Source organism: Rhincodon typus, chromosome 18 (genome assembly GCF_021869965.1).
Source record: "Rhincodon typus isolate 14 chromosome 18, sRhiTyp1.1, whole genome shotgun sequence".
Taxonomy (NCBI): Eukaryota; Metazoa; Chordata; class Chondrichthyes; order Orectolobiformes; family Rhincodontidae; genus Rhincodon; species Rhincodon typus.
In genome coordinates, this window is record NC_063349.1 from 9,570,500 (window position 1) to 9,594,078 (window position 23,579).

At 40.8% G+C, this 23,579-nt stretch overlaps 2 protein-coding genes across 4 annotated transcripts in view; one reads left to right on the forward strand and one right to left on the reverse strand.

Annotated features, from left to right (window-relative positions):
* zcrb1 (zinc finger CCHC-type and RNA binding motif 1) overlaps window positions 1–9,568 on the reverse strand; it is a 35,074-nt gene extending 25,506 nt beyond the window's left edge. The window contains exons 1-2 of one of the 3 annotated variants that reach the window (XM_048607549.1): window positions 9,283–9,418; window positions 7,224–7,277 (exon numbers count right to left, since the gene is read on the reverse strand). The gene's annotated coding sequence lies outside the window, so the exon portion shown is untranslated. Of the gene's footprint in view, window positions 1–7,223; window positions 7,293–9,282 lie in introns of all 3 variants that reach the window. The other 2 variants (XM_048607548.1, XM_020517640.2) reach the window with 2 other exon arrangements.
* Window positions 9,569–9,648: 80 nt separating this feature from the next.
* The window catches only part of pphln1 (periphilin 1), a 137,677-nt gene continuing 123,746 nt past the window's right edge, over window positions 9,649–23,579 (forward strand). Inside the window, exons 1-2 of the mRNA XM_048607823.1 lie at window positions 9,649–9,782; window positions 23,243–23,343. Coding sequence (XP_048463780.1) covers window positions 23,266–23,343 — 78 coding nt within the window. The 5' untranslated portion in view covers window positions 9,649–9,782; window positions 23,243–23,265. The remainder of the gene's footprint in view (window positions 9,783–23,242; window positions 23,344–23,579) is intronic.

The following is a 23,579-nucleotide window of genomic DNA, read 5'->3' on the forward strand; positions in this document are numbered from 1 at the left end:
TCCTTATAGCCACTGATTCCAGCTTTGCCAGGGACCCTTGATGCCACATTTGGTCAAATGTGGCCTTGATATCAAGCGCTGTCACTCTCACCTCACCATTGGAATTCATTTCTTGTGTCGATGTTGGAACCAAGACTGTAATGAGGTCAGGAGCACAGTGACCCTGGCAGAACCCAAACTGGGTGTCACTGAGCAGGTTATTGCTGACCAGGTTCTGCTTGATAGCACCATGATGGAAGATGTCATCAACTTTACTGATGATTGAGTGTCGACTGTAGGGGCAGTAATTGGCTGGGATGGATTTATCCTGCTTTTTGTGTACAAGACATACTTGGATAATTTTTCCACGTTGCCAAGCAAATGCCATTGTTGTCACTGTACTGGAACAGCTTGGCTAGGGGAGCAACAAGTTCATAAATGATTTAGATGAGAATTTGAGAGGCATGGTGAGTAAGTTTGTGGATGACACCAAAATTGGTGGTATAGTGGGCAGTGAAGGTTATCTAAGATTACAAATGGGATCTTGATCAATTGGCCCAATGGGCTGAGTGGCAGATGGAGTTTAATTTGGATAAATGCAAGGTATTGCATTTTGGTAAAACGAGCAAGGGCAGGACTTACACAATAAATGGTTGGGGCCTGGGTAGTATTGTCAAACAGAGACAGCTAGGGGTTCAGGTACATAATTCTTCCAAAGTTATCTCACAGCAGACAGGGTGGTTAAGAAAACATTTAGTATGCTTGCTGTCATTGGAGTTGGGATATATTGTGGAGGTTTTACAGGACTTTGATGAGACCACTTTTGGAGGTACTATGTACAGTCCTGGTCACTCTTACTATAGGAAGGAAATTATTAAATTGGAGGGGATTTGGAAAAGATTTACCAGGATTTTGTCAGGACTGGAGGGTTTGAATTATAAAAGAGAGGCTGGGACTGTTTTCCACTGGTGCATAGGAGGTTGAGGGATAATCTTATACAGGTTTATATAATAATGAGGGGCAGATAAGGTGAATAGCAAAGGTCTTTTGTCAAGGGTATGGGAGTTCAAAACTCGACAGCATATTTTTAAGGTGTGAGGAGAAAGATTTAAAAGGAATCAGAGGGGCAACTTTTTCCACACAGAGGATGATTTGTATGTGGAATGACCTGCCACAGAGAGTGGTAGATGCAGGTACAGTTACAACATTTAAAAGACACTGAGACAGGTACATGAATAGGAAATGTTTAGAAGGATATTGTCCAAATGTAGACAGGTGGGACTTGTTTAGTTTGGGGAAACTTGGTCAGCATGTACAGGTTGAACTGAAGGGTCTGTTTCCGTGCTGTATGACTCTATATCTATTACCAGAACGTTGTCAGGGCCCATAGACTTTGCGGTATCCAGGACCTCCAACTGCTTCTTGATATCATGTCGAGTGAATCAAATTGGGTGAAGACTGAGCGATGCTGGGGACCACTGGAAGAGGCCAAGGTAGATCATCCACTTGGCACTTCAGGCTGAAGATTGCTGCAAATGCTTCAGTTTTCTCTTTTGTCAAGAGTGAAGTGGAATACTCTCCACTTGCCTAAATGAGAGCAGTGTCAACAACACAAGAATTTTGACATCATCCAGAACAATGCAACCCATTTGCTTAGCACCAGATCTGCAAACATTTACTCCCTTCCCTACCAATGCATAGTAGTGGCAGCGTGTATTGTCTATAAAAGTGCTCTCCAGAAATACACCAAGGCTCCTTAGACAGCACCTTCCAAACCCACAACCACTAACATCTAGGAGGAGAAAGGCAGCAGGTGTATGGATCACCATCTGCAAGTTCCCCTACAAGCCACTCACCATCCTGGATTAGAAATATACTGCGGCTCTTACAATGTTATTGCTTCAAAATCCTGGAATTCCCTCTCTAATATCATTGCGGATCTACCTATAGGACATGGACTACAGCAGTTCAAAATGGTAGCACACCACCACCTTCCCAAGGTTCCTCATTCAGTTTGTTTCAAACCCACGACCACTGCCATCTTGAACAGTAGTGGCCAATGTCTTCACATAGAGGAGCCACGGTGGGGTGGGGAAAGTGGACACAAGAGCAAACTTTAACTTAAACCAAAAACCATTCATAAACAATAAATTGATAGTGCGACTAATTAATAGAAGTGAACATTGAAAAGTTCTAAGCAGCAAAACTTAATAATAAAACAAAATAGATGTCTTTTTAATTAAGCAGATTAGAGACAGAAAAAAGAACCAGACCCAAATTGATGATTTTAGGGAAGGGGATGGCAATTGAGGCTAAACTAAACAGTTAGATTTAACTAACGTTGGTGTTGTCTTACCTCTCATGGTACACACTCCAAGCTTACCTTGCTGGAAATCACATGAATGCGGGGGCCGAATGCAAGTTGACTTTCAGCCTGGTGTTTCATCTTCTCTGTCCACTTGCCCTCTTCCACACTTCTACTACTTCTCTCCTCTCTCTCTCTTTTACCCCCACCACCACCCCATCTTTGTGTCCCTCTCATTCTGTCCATCTTACTTCTTTTTCCTTTAACTTACCAATGAATCTATGAGACTTTGCATTCCAAAAATTCACCAATCCTGGAGTACTTTATTCTTAAAGAAAACAAATCTCGCCAAGGAAATGCAAGACCGTTAATGGCAAAACTGCTCCACAAAAGGTACTGAAAATGAATTGCAATCACAACTCTGCGCCAAGGCACTGATAGAGGTCTCCAAGACAGCAGTCTATTGCAAGAACTTTAACTTACACCACTAATCCAGCAGTTTACTGGGTGAGTACCTAGCAGCTGCCAATCCTTACCGGTAGCTCAACAGGGCAAGGTCTGGCAACTCCCTAGCATCTTGCCTGTATGGCTAGAAACCACGTTCTTACCTGCCACCTTCCTATGGCAGCCGGAAGTAGTTCCTACCTGAACGTCCTAGCTTTGGATGGCGGCAGTAACCTGAGCTGGCCTGGCCCTCTTAATCCTACTTTCTTGCTATGAAAGAGGTTTTGGTGTGGAATTATGAGCATCATGGGCCTAAATTTAAAAGTAGAACTATAATGATATCAGGATTAATGCCCGAGTCATGAATGAATTGGCACAAGGCTCAAAGACTGGCGTGGGAGAAATGGATTCCAATTCATGTGGCATGACAGGGGAATGAAAGCGCTTTTCTGTTGAGACATGCTTAATTTGAACCACACTGGGTCCAGTGCTCAGGTGAACTGTATAACTACGGTTGTAGATAAGAGTTGAAATTAATGTGTAGAGGGGAGGGGGTGTTCAGCTGAAGGGGAGTTTAGACATTAAAAACACAAAAGAGCAGAGGTGCAGGGTAGTCAAAAGGTGAACGATAATCAAACTGTGACAGGAAGGGGCAGAAAATAAGTGGAAGAATGGAGGAAAAATAATAAACAGAATAACTAATAATGTTAAAAGGTCAAAGAAAGTGTTGAACTTGTAGCATTTGCCACCACAGAAAACAGTCAAAGCTAAAACATTGTGTGGTTTCAACTTCGAATTTGGATATAGCATTTGGGACGAATTGGATCAAAGAATATAGCAGAAAAGCAGGAACAGGCTTTGAGTTGGATGATCAGCCACAATCATAATGAATGCAGAGCAGCCCCGAAGGGCTGAATGATATACTCCTGCTCCTATTTTCTATGCTTCTCTGAAGAGATAACATGCAGATTTGGCAGATAATTAAGGTGGCGAACAGAATTTTGGCCTTAGGTTTTGGAATTTAATATTTGAGAGGTCTGATGACAATTATACAGGATGTTGATGAGGTCACGTGTTCAGATCTGGTCCTAGGTTTACTTAAGTTTATACTGGCATTGGAAGCCGTTCAAAAGAGATTCACTCGGTCCATTCCGGGGAATGAAGGTTTCTTTTCTTCATTCATTCACAATATTTGGGTGTTGCAGGCTGAGCCAGCATTTACTGCCCATCCCTAGTTGCCCTTCAGAAGGTGATAGTTATCTGCCTTCTTGAACCGCTGCAGTCCATTTGCAGTAGGTAGACACACAATGCCATTACAGAGGCATTTATCAAGAACAGCTGAACAGGTCAGGCCTTTATTCATTGGAGTTTAGAAAAATGAGGGATAATCCATTTGATACATAAAAGATTTGAGGGGGCTGGACAGGTTGACGTCGAGAAGATATTTCGATTAGGAGAAGAAACTCAAAAAAATTAGGGGACACTCATTTAAAACAAAGATGCAAAAGAATTTCTTCTGAGACATCTGGAATTCTCTACCTCAGAGTTATGGAAGCCAGATCACGGAAAATATATAAACAGACAATAGGAAGATTTTTAAAATAGTGGCATTCAGAATACAAGGAGGTGGCTCAAAAGTGGAGTTAAAGCCTGGGAAAGGTGATTTACAGAATGGCAGAGCTGGCTCGAGTGACCGATTGGCTTACTCCTGCTCTTATTTCTCGTGTTCTTATCTCAGTCAATTTACTTTCTAGAAGGAGAGACAGTGGCATCTTGGAAGGGCATCTTGCTGTGAAGTCACACACCAAATCTATTTTGATTGATTAGAGAGTGATGAACAAGTATTGTGGTAAGCCCATGTATAAAAACAGAAGCCAAAATAGGTAGCAAGGTACATTATGAGAGAACTAGTAACATGTTGGGCTGGTGCTGATTGCTCTTCCAATACTATCTAGCAGTTTTTTTTCCCCCAAAACTTCAGGCCATTTGGGCTTTGTAGCATATAGAACTCAGGAATTGATGACACCAAGGGATTTTATCCTTGTTTTCCTTCAAGAAATATGTATAACACCAGCTGCTATACAGTCCCATATTGCTTTGAAATCCAGCTGCAAATACGGATTTATTCTGCTGAACTTTAAGGTAGATTAAATTTTACTTTCAACATCTTACATACAAAGATCAGGATTTGGCTCAAGCGTGAAATAATCAATGAGAATTATATTTAATCATGGATAATGACGCTTAGATGCCAAACGCAATTGATTTAGGTACAGTAAAAAATTGACTTATAGACTGACTGCAAAAGAAAATGCTATTAGCCAAACTTCAAACATTTCATGATTATGCAGCTCAGACTGATTCCAAATACTCCAGGCTATTTAAGGAATGGAAATATTGTGTGCACTACTGGCTCATATTCAGTAACTCTCGAGATCTGGGGTACTACCAACAAACAGCAAGACAACTCTTGCAATTCCTATAATTGACTGGAAGGAATTGGACTTTGGGAATTACAAGCCAGTCAGTTTGATGTCAGTTGCAGATGATGTGATTTCTGACTACTTTAAGAGTTCAGCAGTTATTATGGAATACATACATGGCTTTAGGAATGAAGATCCTCTTTCGTAATTCTGAGTGTGTTCTTGGAGATTACTAAATCACTGGATGATAAAATCATTTCCAAAATGTCCTTAATAAAGTGCTGTATAAAAACTCACTAATCATCATTACATATTTTGGGAACTGTTCAGCAGTTACTGAACAGACAAATGGCTTCAATTTTGCAGGCAGATCATCAGGAAGTGTATCTCTCTGCAGGGCCAGGTTACAGGCAGTAAACCACTGCTACTTGTCATTTTTATCAATGATTTAGATCAGACCAATGATGGAACTGCTCATAATTTTGTTTGTGACACAATTACGTGTACACGGTTTGAGAATTTTGATCAAATTAATAGAATGCACATCAACTTATATATATTAGACAATCAAGTAAATGTCATTCAGTGTTGTAAAATGCAATGTTTATGCATCCCGGTTTAGAAAATTCAAGCATGCCTGATGAAAGTTACAAATCAAGATAGTAACTGGTGGTCACAGTTGATTTCACAATTTTTTCTCTGCTGTTTCTCTTTCCCAGAAACTACGAAATGAAAATTGCTTAAAAAATTTAATACAGTATTTACAAAGAAGCTCCAGTAACATCCAACATTATTGAAGACAAAGAATCGGCTCCAAAAAGATAATTCTGCATGTGGCAATCAACTGTGCCACAATAAGAGCATAATTTGATGGACATGTGCACTGTGAATGAAAGGACTATGTGGAAGACTCCATTTAATTATGTGGAAATAACTACTCCTAGCAGTTGTGCCATTCAGTAAACTCGTAGTTGATTAGTATGTGCTCACTCCATCTGCGTGCCTTGCCTCTGTATATCTTTAATATACATCAAACAAAAATATGTACTCGGATTCAGAATCAAACTAATGTCTACTGCTCTTGGTGGAAAAGAGTTCCACATTTCTTCTGCCCTTACAAGAAAAAGATGCATCTTAACTAGTGTAGAACTTTGAAAAGAACAAAGTTGGTGGAATGGACAGACAGCTACAAAGAACAATGAACAGTACAGCACAAGGACAGGCCCTTTAGCCTAACAAGACTGCACTGACATATGATATCTTTCTAAACTAAAACCTTTTGCCTCTACACGGTCTTTATACCCCTATACCCTGCCTGTTCACGTACCCGTCAAGATGCTTGTTACATACTGCTATTGTATCTCCTTCTATAACGTTCTCTGGTAGTGCATTCTAGGCACTTACCACCCTCTGTACAAAAAACCTTTGCCTCCAACTCCTGTGGCAGAGAAATGTGAAGTGGTCCATTTTGGTAGGAAGAGCATGGAGCAAATAATTAAAAATATATTAAAAAACTCTAAAGGGGAAGACCACTAGCAGAGAAACCAAGGTAATTGTGCGTATAAATCATTGCAAGTGGCAGATTTAAAAGGATGGTTCATAAAGCATACAGTATCTCAGACTTTACTAAATTGGACATATAGCAAGGAGGTTACTTTGAATTGTATAAAACACCAATTGGCCTCAGCTGCAATATTGCTTGCAGTGCCTCAGTGTAGGAAGGATGTAAAAATATTCATACAGTTGCAGAAAAGATTCACGAGAATGGTCACAGGGATGGGGGACTTCAGTTCTGAACCAAGAGGGAGATGTTGGGACTCTGTTCCTTGGAGAAGAGACAGCTTAGTGAAGATTTAATTGAGATATTCAAAATCACGAGATGTCTGGACCGAGGAGACAGGGAGAAACTTTTCCCACTCCTGAAAAGATCAACAGTGGGATTGAACGGATTTAAATTAATGGGCAAAACAAGCAAAGGCGACAAGTTCAATTGAAACATTGTTAACTAAAAGGGAAGCGTGTGCAAGGTTACAGGGAAAAGGCAGAAGAACGGCACAAAGTAAAATGCTCACTTAGACAGCCGAAGACACAATGGGCTGAATGGCCTCATTTGGGCTTCAATGATTCTGCAATATCAAGACCTGAAATTCAGTGACAAATAGTCAACAGCAGAGAAAACAAACAGTGAGATGTTGAGAGTTGCTGCATCCATATTATGAATGGTTGACTCACAACCATATAAAATATTGAACAAACTTTATCTAAAAAATAAATCCTAACAACCATCACACGCATATTCCATTAGTGCAATTCTGTCTCCAATTTCCCAACCACATCCACCAGTACCTTGGCAAAGCAACATTATTGCAATTATTTTTCTTAACTTTCATTAGCTGCTCATTCTAAACGGTTATTTCTCAGACTTTTAAATCTGCTTTTTAAGTTTTAAGTCATTCATCTAATGGTATAGATATTAAATCATTTGAAATATCTTTGAACCTGAGGATTTTGCTACTTAACACGAATTTCTCTTCACTTCAGGTCTATAAACAAGTGTTTGCTAACAAGGATCACTTTCAAAACAAACAGAAGAGAACGAGTTTGATATTTTTCCAATTCTTTCCCCGAGAACAGAAGCAAGTTACTCAATCAAACCGTCCAAGTTTGCATTACTTAGGAGCATTTGTGCTTACCTGTTAATAATCAAATCAACTCTAGCAATCACAAGCAACAGTATTTATACAAAAAGTGTCTTCAGTACAGAATGTCCAATGATGTTTTGCAAGTTGGGCAGAACTATATGAAAAAGTAAGAAAAAGGGACAAAGCTGCCTCAAAGACGAAAACATAATACTAAAAAATCCAACACAAAATCAGATGCAGGAAATATTTAGCAGGTCAGGCTATGGAGAGAAACAGACAATGTTTCAGATTGATAGGAGCATCAGGGACAGGTATCTCCCTAGTGGGCCTGTATGGACTCAGACCCACATCAGCTCGTCATTAACATCCAAAGGCCAGTCACAAAATTGGGAGTACTGCCCTAAAGATTAATCAAGCAACTGTTTGAAATATTCATTTCTTACAACCCATGTCTCAGATACCTCTATAATCATCCCTGGATATGTCCTTTCCCACCAGCAGGAGACTCTCAATGCTGTACAGTAAGGAAGAGCAACTCTCAAGACTCTTCAAATGTTGTTGCCAGACTCCATGAAGTCTCATGGCATCAGGTAATATACACAGGCAAGTAAACCTTTTGCTGATTTTTACTGTCCCACAGGTAAAATTTGGAATTTGATCTTGTTCATTTCATTGTCAAACAACAGCAAGTCAGTCTGTGGTCTGTCCACTTACTCCTGGGATGCTCTAAATTTAAATTCTGCTTTTACCAGCATTTGTGGTAAAACTCTAACTACTATTACATATTCATAAATTCTACTTATCTACTCTGTGCCACTTGTTTTTTGTATTACCATACTGAGACCTTAGCTATGGTCTTAAATGAATCTCCATCTTCAAAAAGAAAACCCCAGATCAAACCCAATCTAGATATCTTCTGGCAGTGAACATGGCAAAAAAGGGGAGAAACTTTAATTCTAGCATTCTATGTAATGCTTTATTGTCAGTTAAGAACATGTTTAATGTTAAAATGTTACAGAAGCAACATCAACAGTACTCAAACACTAATGGTACTTCATGGCTAACAGCACATGATAGTTTTACCGATTAACTTGAAGGGTTTTTGTGGTATAGTGATAGTATCCCTACTTCTGGGCCAGAAGGTCAGGATAATAACATCTCCGGTTCGAAAATACTTGTTGACCTATCTAGACTACTCAATCCTCTTGCAAGCTCTTTTGCAACCAGCGACCACCACACCTAATTGATGCACTAATTCTGTCAGACAAGTCATTTGATTGGCTTTACTACTTTTAACGTGGGGTCCCAACGTGGGCAGAGTATGTTCTTCTTCTAAATGATCTATTTCTACTGAGGAAAACACTTAACACGGTGCTACATTCACTTTATCCACCCGTCACCAACAATGCCTGCCTCAATTAAAATGCAAAGAAGAACTACAGACAACTCGGCAAGGCTCTCGTGAAACGCAAACTTCCAGTCTCTTTACCTGGATATTTTTCCACCCTGTTTAAAGACTCCCCTAGCGCAGTCAGGTCGCTCCCTTCACATTTTAAGATGACTCTGTTCATAACACAGTAGATCGGCCGCCATGTTGCAGCTGTCGATCCCTCCTCTCCCTCCTCCTCCACGTCGCGCGAGATTTGAAGTTACTTTGCGGAACGGGACGGCGGAAAACATCCCGTGCTCTCCGCTTCCCAAAGTGCGGAAAGACTTCTACAGTTGAACTCTCCCATGGACACGCGGCTGGTGCGATCACAGGCTGATTCGCGCAGGGCGGCATTCCGCCGAGAGGGGGGGCGGAGAGAGGACGGACATTTGTTTTCGTGTTTGACGTTTTCTGACATGAGGCGGGCGGGGGAAGGGAGGGTGAATTAAAACCGGTTCCTGGTGGTTCGCCGTCAAGGCAGTGAATGAAAGATTGCGTTCCTTCCCCCCCGCATCCCCGTGCTTTTCAAAGGTGAATGTCGAAAGCAGCGATCTTAGGACGTGAGTAATTCCCGGCGGTGGGCAAGGGGAGGCGAGGGAGACGGTTGGTCTCCGACAACGGGGAAGGTGACATCTCGCGGGATCTCGCGCGCGCCGGTTCCGCACAGGCGTCAGGGCCATTTGAAACGACTCGAGCCAGGTTCGGCCGCTCGCGCGTTTCCAAACGGCCCCCCTCCAGGTAAAGCGAGCGTCTCCCTAGCAACAGGCCGCGCGCTCTGGTTTGCGTCCGCCGGCTCCAGCCGAGTGGGCCCCGCGGGATCGTATGGGGCTAGCCGCTCTGGGTTGGCTTTGGTGGGAAGGAGATGGTGTAGTAAGCAAGGCAGGACTGACTGTCTGTAACCGGCCGTGCATAGGTCTAGGCAGCTTGTGTGATTTTCCTCCCTCTCGTTCAGCTGGGCCCCGCCGTTGTTTGTTATCGTTGTTGTTTGTTGTTGTTGTTGTTGTTGTTGTTATTGGAAACTGACGGCGGTGGGATTTCACCCAGCGCCTTTATTTCCGCTGGATTCGACCACTAGTGCGTTGCAGGGACAGTCCTGCTACAATAATCAAAAACCAAATCAGAAAGTGCCGAATTTCTCCAGCACGTCCGGCAGCATCCGTAGAGAGAGAGATAATCAGAGTGAACGTTTCGAGTCCCGATGTGGCTATTCTGTGTTGCTGCTGTCACTTTGCTATCGGTACCACTAACGAGTGCACTTCAACACAGGTGATGCTGGAACCTGAGCATCAGCCTCTTGTTAACTGTCAGTCCATCCCCCCTCCTCCTTTGCCCTCCCTTCTTCCCTCCTCCTCCTTTGCCCCTCTTGTTAACTGTCAGTCCATTCCCCCCCTTCCTTTGCCCTTCTTCCCTCCTCCTCCTTTGCTCCTTCCTGTTCCTGTGCCCCTCTTCTCTGCCCCTCCTTTGTCCCCCTCCACTCCATTTCCCAGTTCAACAGGGCCCAGATGTGCAGGATCATTTGTACAGGAGGCATCCTCGCATCACTTTGGATTTGACTCGGGGTAGAACTCTTGTCTGGATTTATGCATTGCGCTTTGTCTTTATTGGTGAGAGCGTTTTGAGCGACTGTTGCCTTAGAGCAAAACTCCAAAATCAGAACATTAAAATACTTTCATTTTTAAAGAACTGACCAGGATTTATGTACATCCTTTGATGGACAGTTTAATTCACCAAATCTCGAAGATTGTCAGGGTCTCTGCTTCAAGTCATGACCGTGCTGCGATCTGGCAACTAGTCATGTGGACAATTTTGTTATCTTTCAATTTGTAGCATCCTAGAAATTCAGCAATAGATATTTCAGCCTCTCGAGTCTGCAATGTCTTTCTGTTCTCCTTTTGTTTGGTCTATATCTCAGCTCCATTAAACTCCCATTGCTCCATATCCACCTTTGATCCTTATCCCTTGTTACTCTTTTCAAACAAACATTTCAGTCTTGAAAATTTCAGTTGATCTGGTGTTGACATCCCTTTGGGGAGTAAGTTCCATAATTCTGTGATCCTCTGACTATATGAATAAATTATATTTTAGAAATCTGCTCTAAACTTGTGTATTTGATTTTCTTTATGTAACATCCATGTGTTGTCAATCAGTTGACACAACAGCCATACAGTCGCACAGATACCCAAGCCTGTAAAATGTGCTTTCATGGCTTATGCCTAAAAGGTTATGTAGGACTGCAAATTTAAAGTTGGTGCTGGGGAATAATTCTTTGAATTCTGACTGAACAGCAGTCTGTAAGGGTGGCAGCTTCTGTAACTTTATAAGTTTTTTTGACAAAAAATACAGTTTTGAGATTTGTTACCATTTTTGCATTGATGAAGATTTCTGAATGCTGGTGAGAGTGATAATTCCTCTGGAGAGAGGAGCCAGAGCCAAGGCTGCAGGGCCATGGCTGAATTGGCTGTACAAGGGCTTGGGAGAATATTCACAAAGCCATAGTGACAGAGATTTGTATAGTTAGGGAAGAAGTTGGGTGTTTTTGTGGTTGTAGATGTGAATCCAGGATGGTATAGTGTCTTCCTAGTGCCAAAGTCAAGATTGTTCCTGAGTGGCTGCAGAGCACTCTGCCGGGGGGAGGATAAATAGCCAAAGGTAACAAGTCATATCAGATCATCAACAGTGACATGGCTAAAAAGAGGGATGAGGTCCTGCTGGCAATTTTAAGTAAGGTAGGAAAGTATTAAGAAGGACCTCAAAGGAAATAACATCTATTTGGAGGGTTTAAATTAACTTGGTATGAGACCAGGAACTTGGAGGTAACATTAGAAATGTTAATCATAGCGCAGAGAATTGGGAGAGGCATAATACAAAAATAATCATGTATTTAGTGTGGTCAGAATCAAAGGAAAAGGAATAAAGTTTGTGTTTACTGTACTTGTATGTGAATGAGTGGAGCATAATAAACTTAAACTTCAGTCACAGTTGATCATGTGGCAATATGACGTTGTGATAGTAAGAGATTAATCGCAGAAGGACAGGACTGGGTACTAAATAGTTCTTGATACAGTAAGGAGACAGTAAGAGAGTCGGAAAATGGACAGGTTTGGAGTGGAGAGATTTTGAAGCTGGTGAAGTCAGTATTTAGGCCATTGGGCTCCCACGGTGAAATATCCCAGTGGCCTGAATACTGACTTCACCAGCTTCAAAATCTCTCCACCCCAAACCTGTCCATCTTCCGACTCACCTATCCGCTCCACCCTTCCCACTGACCAACCACAATAACCGCTTACAAAAATGAAGTTGCTGGAAAAGCCCAGCAGGTGTGGCAGCATCTGTGAAGCAAAAAACAGAGTTAACGTTTTGGGTCCGGTGACCCTTCCTCAGAACAGTACGTGATAACCACTTAACTGCACCCATCTAGGCCCATCCCACCTACCCTCCCCCCTGCCCACTCCCCTCCATTTGTTTGTGGGCTTGACTCCCCCTTCCAGTCCTAATGAAGGATTTCGGCTCGAACATTGACTTCCCTACTCCTCAGGTGATGTCTGACCTGCTGTTCTTTTCCAGCTCCACATTTATTGATTCCAATCCTTGATACAAGTTGTTCAGGTGTGATAATCCATGTGCTAGCAAAATGTCTTTTTTCGTCTGGGTGATGTCCCTCGAAGATCAAAAGGGACGGGGGAGTATTTTAAATTAGGAAAATTGGTTTCTTGAATAAGCAATGGGTAGTGAGAAAGCTAATTGCAGTTGAATTGGATTGCATTGCCAGTGTTTTCTGCTTGGCAGTTCCAAGCATACTGATAATTTGTGTACAGAAGAAATAGGGTTCCCTGAATGGAATGGTTTTCTAATGGAAGTCTTTGAACAGAACTTGTTGAAGCAGGTCGCTGAAAATAGAGCAAATACTATTTGTGTTATACAATTGGAGAGAGATGAAAGTTAAAGACAAGAAGAATAATGGATTGTGATAGGACGATATCATTGCTACCAGAACCACCAGACCATTTAAATATGTTGGAAAAATTTCACTGACTGTGTGCCAACAGAACTGTTGTGACCAAAATGAAGGAGAATTTGAAGATGAGCATTTTCTAAGTAGTAACCACATACTAGATTTGGAGTATTTATAATAGGGGGACTTTAGTTATCCTAATATAGACTAGGATACAAAGGGCAAAGAGAGGGAGGAGTATTTAAAGTATGTTTAGTTCTTTAGGAAGGAAGGATGACTCAACCTGATGCTGGGAACAAGTGGATCATTTATCAGAAAGGGAACAAATGGAGAAAAGTAAGGGAACATTATCGGTTAGCCATGGAGAACAAGCAAGGAGCAATCCAGAGTCAAGAAGTAATGAATTAAGAAAGACATGCTGGTGGGTGGACAATGAAGCGAAGTGCAGAGACCTTGGGGCATGTTTGGGAACATGGGATTGGGATGTCATAACTATTACATAAACCTGGCTGAGGGATGGACAGGACTGGTAGTTCAATGTTCCGCATTTCAAATGCTATAGGAAGGGTAGAAAGAGAGGCAAAAGAGGAGGGGGAGTGGTGTTTTTGATTAAGGAAAACGTTGCTGCTGTAACTAGAGAAGATATTTCTGAAAAATCATTCAGTGAAAATATATGGGTTGAAATTAGAAATAAAACAGGCATGGTCACCTTGATGGGATTAGTCTATAGACCTCCCAATAGTCAGAGGGAAATTGAACAAGTATGTAGAGAGATCTCAGATATATGTATGAATAATGTTGTAATTCTAGGGGATTTTTAATTTTCCAATAACTGTAGGGGATTACCATAGTGTTAAAGGTTTGGATGGTGAACAATTTGTTAAATGTCATCAAGAAATTTTTCTTTATCAATATGTAAATGTTCCTACTAGAGCTGGAGCAAAACTTGACTTTGTCTTGGGTAATAAGACCAAGTAAGTGACTGAAGTGACAGTAGGGAAACACTTTGGGTCCAGTGATCATATTCTATTTGTTTTATAATATTTATGGAAAAGAATAAGCCTCCCCTAAAAATTAAAGTTTTTAATTGGAGAAAGGCAAATTTTGATGGAATGAGGCAAGAACTTTCAAAAATTGATTGGAGTAGACTGTTCACAGGTAAAAGGATGACTGATAAGTGGGAGGATTTAAAAGTGTGATAATGAGAGTTCAGATTCATTATGTTCCTGTTAGAGTGATAAAGCTGGTAGGATTACAGAACAATGGATAATTAAAGATATTGAGGCTGTAATCAAGAATAAAGAAGAATCATACATGAGATATAGATAACTGGGTTCAAATGAATCTGTTGAACAGAAGAAGAGGGTAGGAGCATTCTTAAGAGGGAGATCAGGAAGGGAAAGAGAGGATATGAGATAACCTTATTTGCCAAGGCTAAGGATAATCCAAAGAGATTCTACAAGTACATTAATAGCAAAAAAGCAACTAGGGAGAGAGTAGACCCCCTTAAAGATCAACAAAGTCATCTTTTTGTTGAACCTCAGGAGATGGAAGATGTATTAAATGAGTATTTTGTGTCAGTTTTTACTGTGGAGAAAGAAATGGAGGCTAGAGAACTTGGGGAAGTAAATATTGATGTTTTGAAAACAGTTCACATTACAGAAGAGAAAGTGCAGGAAGTCTTAAAAAAAATAGGAAGACGAATAAATCTCCAGGATCTGATCTAGTGTATTCTAGGATGTAGTGGGAAGTTAGGGAGGAAATTGCGGGGCCATTTGCAGAAATATTTGTATCATCTATAACTACGGGTGAGGTGCTGAATGACTGGAGAGTCGCTAATGTTGTGCCTTTGTTTAAGAAGGGATGTGAGGAGAAACCTGGGAACTTTTGACCTGTGAGTCTCACTTCGATGGTGGATAAGTTGATAGAAATGATTCTGAAAGATAGGATTTGTATGCATTTGGAGAGGCAGGGAATGATTTGGGATAGTCGCATGGTTTTATATGATGGAAATTGTGTCTCACAAACTTGATTGAGTTTTTTGAGGAAGTAATCAAGAAGATTGATGAGGGTAGTGCAGTGGACATTGCTTACATGGACCTTAGTAAAGCCTTTGACAAGATTCTGTATGGTAGACTAATTAGTAAAGTTAGATCACATAGGATTCAGGGGGTGCTTGCCAATTGGATACAAAACTGGCTAAACAGTAGGAGATAGTGATGGTGGAGTATTGTTTTTCAGACTGGAGGCCTGTGACCAATGGTGTTCCACAGGGATCGGTGCTGGGTCCACTTTTCTTTGTCATTTATGTGAATGATTGAAATGAGAATATGGAAAGCATGGTTAGTACGTTTGCAGATGACACCAAGATTGATGATATTGTTGACAGTGAAGAAGGTTACCTAAGATTACAAAGGGATCTTGATCAATTGGGTCAATGGGCTGTGAGTGGCAAGTGGAGTTTAATTTGGATAAATGCAAGGTATTGCATTTTGGTAAAACAAACAAGGGCCAGACTTATACAATTAAAAGTAGGGTCTTGGGGTAGTGTTATAGGACAAAGAGACCTAGGGGTTCAGGTACATAATTCTTTGAAGTTTCCATTACGTGTAGATAGAGTGGTTAGAAGGCATTTAGCGTGCCTTCATTGCTCAGAGTTTTGAGTGTATGAGTTGGGACGTTATGTTGAGGTTGTACAGGACATTGGTAAGGCCTCTTCTGGAGTACTGTGCCCAGTTCTGGTCTCCCGGTTATAGGAACGATATTATTAAGCTGGAGAAAGTTCAGGAGAGATTTATCAGGATGTTGCTGGCAATGGAGGGTTTGAGTTCCAAGTAGAGGCTGGAAAGGCTGGGGCTTTTTTCACTAGAGCATAGGAAGTTGAGAGATGACCTTATGGAAGTTTATAAAAGCATGAGGGGTACAGATAAGGTGAATGTCAAGTGTCTTTTCCCTTATTGTGGGATGTCAAGACTAGAGGCCATATTTTTAAGGTGAGAGGAAAGAGATTTAAAAAAGACATGAGGGGCAAGTTTTCATGTGTGGAGTGAACTTCCAGAGGAATTGGTGGATGGGGATACAGTTACAATGTTTAAAAGACACGTAGATAAGTACATGAATGAGACATGTTTGGAGGGAAATGGGCCAAGCACAGGCAGGTGGGAGTAGTTTGGGATTATGGGTGGAATGGACTGGTTGGATCTAAGGGTCTGTTTCCGTGCTGTATGACTGTAGCTCTAAGTGTGAAGTTACACATTTTAGTGGCAGAAACGAAGAAAGGCAATATGAAATAAGAGATACAATTCTAAAATGGGTGCATGCGCAGGAGGACTGGGGTTATATGTACGCAAATCATTGAATGCAGAAGAGTTAATAATGTATTTTGAATTCTAGACTTCATAAATAGTGACATAGAGTTCAGAAACCTGGATGTTGTTGTAAACCTGGTTCAACCTGAGCTGAATTATTTTGTTTACTTCTGGGCACCACTGCTTAGAAAGGTTGTGAAGACATTGGAAAGGGTGCAGAAAGCTTTACCTGAATAGATCTGGGAATGAGGGTAATTTTACAAAGTTAGGTTGGAGACACTGGTCTCTTAGATGAGAGGAGATTTGATCAAGATAATCAAGATCATGAAGGCTCTGGACAAAGTAGATAGGGAGAAACATTTGCCATGGTGGAGAGATTGAGAGCAAGACAGTACTGATTTAATGTGATTGACAAGAACCAAAGGTGACATGAGGGAAGATATGTTTTTACACAGATGATGGTTAGGATCTGGAACATACTGCCTAGGATTACGATGGAGGAAGAATCAATCATGGCTTTCATAGGGGTTTTGGGTAATTATCTGGAGTTAATTCATAGTCACTGGGAAGCAACGGGGATGCTAGAGTCATAAACTTATACAGCTTGGAAACAGCCCCTTCAGTCCAACTTGCCCATGCTAACCAAGTCTCCCAAAATAAACTAGTTCCCTTTTGCCTGCATTTGGCCCATATCCCTCTAAACCTTTCCAATTCATGTACCTGTCCGAATGTCTTTTAAATGTTGTAACTGTACCTGCATCTACCACTTCCTCTGGTAGTTCATTCCACATACGAACCACCCTCTGTAGGAAAGAGTTGGCCCTCGGGTTCCTTTTAAATCATTCTCCTGTCCCCTAAAAATTATTGAGACTAGCTAAATTATTCTAAAAGAGTACTAGCGTGGATACAGTGGTCAATTGGCTTCTCTCTACTGTAGCCATTCTGTTTTACTGTGAAAGAAAACCCTCGAAAACCAGGATGTAAATTGAGAATTGGTTAATCTGGTACCCAGCTGTAGTAATGCCACAAAGTCACAGAATTGAAAGCATTTCGCTAAAGCTTGCCATCAACAATAAAATGTATATGTAATTTCTTAACATAATAAACTCTCCCACAGCATTCCAGAGATCAGTTTAGCCAAAAAAAAAACTGAGCCAAAGAGGGAGTTATTGACCAAAACCATGGTAAAGGATTGGTTTAATGTCAGGTCAAATGGGCGCAAGAGACATGGTGATGCAGGGGTTTGGGGAGGAAATTTTAGAGTTTTGCCTTTGGGACCTGAAGGCAAGGTATTAGGATGGAAGCTTATATTTTCGGGGGCTTGGTTTCTGCAGTAGAAATGCATGCACTTTTGGTTTTCAGTGTTTCAAAGGTGACTTGAATATTTGAAGTGTCAGAAACCTTTTGTTCAAGAGTGGGTCAAAACAAAATTTCTAAAAAAAAATTGACTTTTCTAAATTTTAGAGAGAAGCAGACGAGAGGGGCCACAAACATTAATTTTGTTCTTCTTGAGAGTTTAACATGAAAATTCAGCAAATTAGCCTTTATCCATGTCCCTGAGGAAGACACAAGAATGAAGGGAATCATATCTAGAGAATGTGCTGAAACTCATTGAAAAGACACTGCTTGAGGCCTTCTCAGTTGAGTAAGAAATTTTAGAGTTAAAAATAGGAATGAGACCACTGGGATTGAATGTCTGTGAATATATTGAGGGAAAAATTGGTTGCTTTCTTTTGTTTTTACTGTTTAAAATATCTTTCCAAATTGTCATGTACGTAATGTGTTTTTTTCTTCCTTTTCATTGTGTAATAAACTTTGTTCTCTTGTTAAAAGTAAGTAGTAATTTTAAATAAAAACCAAAAGAACGGCAGATGCTGTTAATCAGGAACAAAAACAAAGTTGCTGGAAAAGCCCAGCAGGTCTGGCAGCATCTGTGAACGATAAAACAGAGTTAACGTTTCGGGTCCGGTGACCCTTCCTCAGAACGTTAACTCTGTTTTTTTCCTTTACAGATGCTGCCAGACCTGCTGGGCTTTTCCAGCAACTTGGTTTTTGTACATTAGTAATTGTATTTGAATATGTCCGGTGACTGGTTATCATGTTAAGCAAATTGAAAAAGTAAAGCCTGTGGGGTTACTCTGGGATCTGACTTACCAGTATTACTATCAGCTGGGATCATAACATTACAATACCAGGACAAGGTTCTAATAGGAGTGAGAGCTGAACAAGAGAGCAGAGAAAGAAAGGCATGATGGAGCAGCAAACCTGAATCAGGAAGTGCAAGAGTGGCTTAGATTGATGGGTACAGCAGCAGAGCAGACTATGCCAGAAGGAACACAGGCACGAATTGAAAGAGCAACGTTGGAGTGAGGTCAGACTCTGATCAGAGATGGGGGAGAGACATTACCCAATGGAACTAAGTTCAATATTGAGGGAAGAATCTCAGGTAAGGAGCTGGAATAGTTAAATCTGGTTTCAAATCTCATTTTTAATGTCTTACATTTTACTCTGATCGATTTATTTTGTGGTCTAGTACATTGAATTATGGCAGGAAATCTCTGCCCTGTTTAATGTGCGTCCTGCTCCATGGTGGGTGGGTGCTCCAGGATATTACAACAGGGCAACCACATGTACAGGAAGTGTCTTCAGCCAGACAAGTCTGAGCTTGGGATTTTGGAATTTGAGTGGTAGCTGGAGACAATACAGTGCATCCACAAGGCTGAGAATTTTGTGAATAGCATGTTTCTGAAAGTGGTCAGGTTGAGTGAGCAGGTTGAGATGGGATGGATGACTGCCAAACAGTCAAGTGAACTGTCAAGCAGATAGTGCAGGAGTCCCCTCCAATGCATCAAGAGTGGGTCAATGTAAGGGGAGGCAATGGCCTAGTGGTATTATCACTGAACTGTTAATCCAGAGACTCCAGGTAATGTTGTGGGGACACCAGTTTGAATCCTGCCATGGCAAATGGTGGAATTTGAAAGCAAGAAAAAAAAATCTTGAATTAAGAGTTCTAATGACTATGAAACCATTGCTAATTGTCAGGAAAAGCCGATCTGGTTCACTAATGTCCTTTAGGGAAGGAAACTGCCAACCTTATCTGGTCTGGCCTACATGTGACTCCAGACTCTCAGCAATGTGGTTGACTCTTAACTGCCCTCTGGGCAATTAGGGATGGACAATAAATGCTAGCTACCCAGCGATGCCCTCATCCCGTGAATGAGTCAATTAAAAAAAATCTTGCTTTCCAACTATTTAGCTCTGAATGCTGGCAAGGATGATGGTTCCTTAGAAGAATGCAACTTGAAGCAAGTCCATGATATTAAAGTGATTCAACTATAAAAGGGAGCAGCAAGAATATTAGGAAAGCAATAGTGGTGCGTGATTCTTTAGTTTGGGAAAATTGACATTTCTGTAGCTGCAGAAATAATTCTTGTTGATATGTTGCCTCATTGATGCAAGGGTGAGTGATGTCACTGACAGGCTGCAGAATACTCAGGAGGTAAGGTGACCAGCCAAAAGCTCTGGTCCATGTTGTTACCAATCATGCATGGAAAGAGAGATGAGCTCCTGCAAGCAGATTCTAGGGAGCTAAAAAAGAGACAAACCAAGGAACTTCAAAGGTACTAATTTATATATTCAACACAGTGTGGAGCTGGAGGAACACAGCAGGTCAAGCAGCATCAGAGAAGCAGGAAAGTTGACGTTTTGGGTTGGGACCCTTCAGCAGAAGGGTCTGAGTTCTGATGAAGGGTCCTAACCCAAAATATCAACTTTCCTGCTTCTCTGATGCTGCTTGACCTGCTGTGTTGACTCTGACTCCAGCATCTGCAGTTCTTGCTATCTCTAATTTATATATTCAGCCTAGGCTTGCGCAGTAATGAATATAGAAATTGGAAGGTAGAGCAAATAAATGCTTGGCTGGAAAGATGAAGGAGCTTTAGATTTCTAGGACATTCGGGCTGAATCTAGGTATAATAGAACCAAAACAGTGGAATGTGTTGAAAACAAACAGGATCAGAACCATTGTCCTTGCAGGGCATCTTTCTCATGCTGTTGTGGAAGGTTTAAACTTGTTTAAATCAGCAAGGAGATGGGAACATCAGAAAGGAGAAACAATGTGCACAAAAGAGTAGGAGAGATTGCGTGAGAAGTTGTCAGGAATTAGGTGGAAACAGGCGAAGAGGGAATAAAATAATTTGTTTGGTTACACTGCATGTAGGTGAACACGTAAAGCCTGGTAGATAAATTTGATGAGCTACAAGTGCAAATAACCACATCAAGTAATTTAACTTTAGGATTTTAGGAACATTCCTTATTCCAGTCCTACTTTGGGACCAGGCCCTACAACTTTTTCTCTAGCAGATCAATGATTGTCTGGATCTGGAGAAATGAGTTACTTTTACTTTCAATTTCCACTCTTTTCCAACCTTAACCTGATCTATTTCCTACTCCTCTGTTCCCTTTTCTTCCTTTCTTTCTCTGTCTCAATTTCCGAGGAGAGCCTGTCCACTGTTATTCATTGCAAGCTGACCAGCTCCCACAACTGCCTCGAGCACACTTCTCAGCTTGCTTCCAGTAATGATTTCATTCATTTCTCTTATTTTCTGTGGTACGCCTGTTCTAAAGGTGCTACCTTCCACAATTGTGTTTCTGGCATGTCTTCCTTTTTTTTTGAGGATACCTGCACTGTGATTGAGGCAGTAGGGCGTTGGGGGGTGTCTCATCTGTGTCTGACCCATTCCCACTTCTGTCTGCTGCCACCCCCCCAACTCAAGAGCCAAAATGGGGTTTCACCTGTCTTCACTGTCCATCCCGCCAACTTCCATATTGAAAGGTCCATCCTCTGTCATCATTGCCACCTCTGGTATGATGCTGCCACCTGCCACCAAATGGATCTCCTCCTCCCCAGTTAGCATTCCAGAGGGAAAGACCCCTCTGTGACGCCCTGGACTACTTCTGTCACTCACAGCACTTCATACCCTCGCACAGCATCTTACCATGTAATCGCAGGAGGTGTAACACTCGCTTTTTCACCTCCCTTCCCAATGTCCAGGATGCTATTACACTTCTGCCAGTGAAGCAGCCATTTACTTGTATTTCTTTGAGTCCATACTGAATTTACCTGTTGCAATGCTATTTCTTCCACACAGGGAACGTGGTCATGCTAATTTCTTCACGGAGTGCCTCTGTTCAGTCTGCAGATTTGACTCTGACCTTCCATTTGTTTGCCATTTCGATGCACCACACACCATCTTGCTCTTATGTTCATGTCCTAAGTGTGCTGCAGTATTCCTGTGAAACCCAATACAAGCTGGAGGAACATCATCTCAATGTACAGTTTAGCACTTTACAGCCTTGTCGCTTTAGTACTGAGTTCAACAACTGCAAACTGTGAACTGTGCATTTCAATTTAAATGTCTTTTCCCCTCAATATCTGTAACTTGTTTTTGTGTTTTTGTTTTCAGCAGGCGCTGACCTTTATTCTGCTAATAACATCTAATCTGAATCAATGCTTTGTTCCTTAATTAAAACTGTTACCATTAACCTTTGTTCAGTTATACTGTTGATTTTCAATTCCCTAGCTCTTTAATGTTTTCCTGAGCTTCCCTTTTGTTTCAGTTACCATCTTTTTTTTCATAAAACACATGACATTTTCCCTTCAATTTAGTTCTGGTAGAGTAGCATTGGAGTGGAAGCATCAACTCTGTTTCTTTCTCCATAGATGCTGCTAGACCTGTTGAGTTTCTTCAATACATTCTGCTTTTACTTCATATACCCAGAATTTGTTGGATTTTGCTTTTTGTATTATTAATTTAGGCTGGTTGGTTTGCTTGGGGAGATGGTGAGGAATTGTGAGGTTGGATGTACATTGTGGCGTTTAGTTTAAGTACTTTTGGGAATTGAAGAAATGCTGAATTTTCCCTTGGAAATAAATGCATAGTTTGTGAATTAAACAAGCCTTTAACAATGAGACTTTTCTCGTTTAATTGTTTTAAAATTGTTAATAGTTGATTTTTTTTGTTAAAGTTGTGATTGATATAAACCATTTTTATTGGAAATTGTGAACTTTTTTTACTCTTGTTGCAATCTTGTTTCTGAAGAAATGCAGCATGCAAAAATGGAGGTAGAAAATTTGTGACTAATATTATAATTTAATGCAAAGTTCAGAAAAGGAGAAATAGAATAGATTCTTTTTAAGGAAGTAGCTGGAATTAAGCCACTGGAAAATAAAAATTTGACAAAACAGATTAAACTGTACCTCCTGATATCCGCTTCAGAAGGGTACACCCAGCTAAAGCTAAGGATTCCAATAAACATTTCTTCTTTTGCAGGTATCTCAAGTTGAATTTGTATTTTTTTCACTATTTTGTTGCAACTGCAGTCTATCCCGTGAGATTTGGTGCAGTAAATTATATTATGAATTATGGCCATGTGTTAATATGGTAGACATCAATTTATATGTTTTTGTCAATCTTATAATTCACATTCATCAATTTGTTGCTTAAATACGTGAACCATTATTCTAACAGTAATTAAATTACGCAGATACTGAAATTCGAAATAACATGTGGACAGTTATTCTTATTCTTTGTCTTTTTTTTGTACTTTATAAACAAGATTGGATTTCATAGTGCACTTTTAGTCCTCAACAGATTTCCAAACTCAGTCAGACATGCAAACAAAATTTTTATTCAGTGCAAAACAGGACAGCTGGGAATCTTGTAATATGTCTCACTAATTCCCTGTTCTTCTTTCACAGTCAAGCATCATACATAGGAGGGAATGTGGTCTGAGTCACGATCACAATGTGGCGAAAGAAATCAACGGGGTCGCTTACATCCTGAAAGAACACAACATGCAGTAAGTTTAATCGTAACAGGTTCTTGTATCTCTCCTTTTCTTCCTGCGTCAGGTTTTAACATACTTAGTTCTAAACAGTAAGTGCTGATGTCTTAGTCCATTGAGAAGGTAATACAGCAACAACCAGTTCCATTCTCACTCATTTATTTTTCTCACTACTTTATCCTTGTACAGTTACTTACTTGTCTTACTTTGGCTGAAATGGGCTAATTTAGTTAAATCTAGTTTTATGGTGC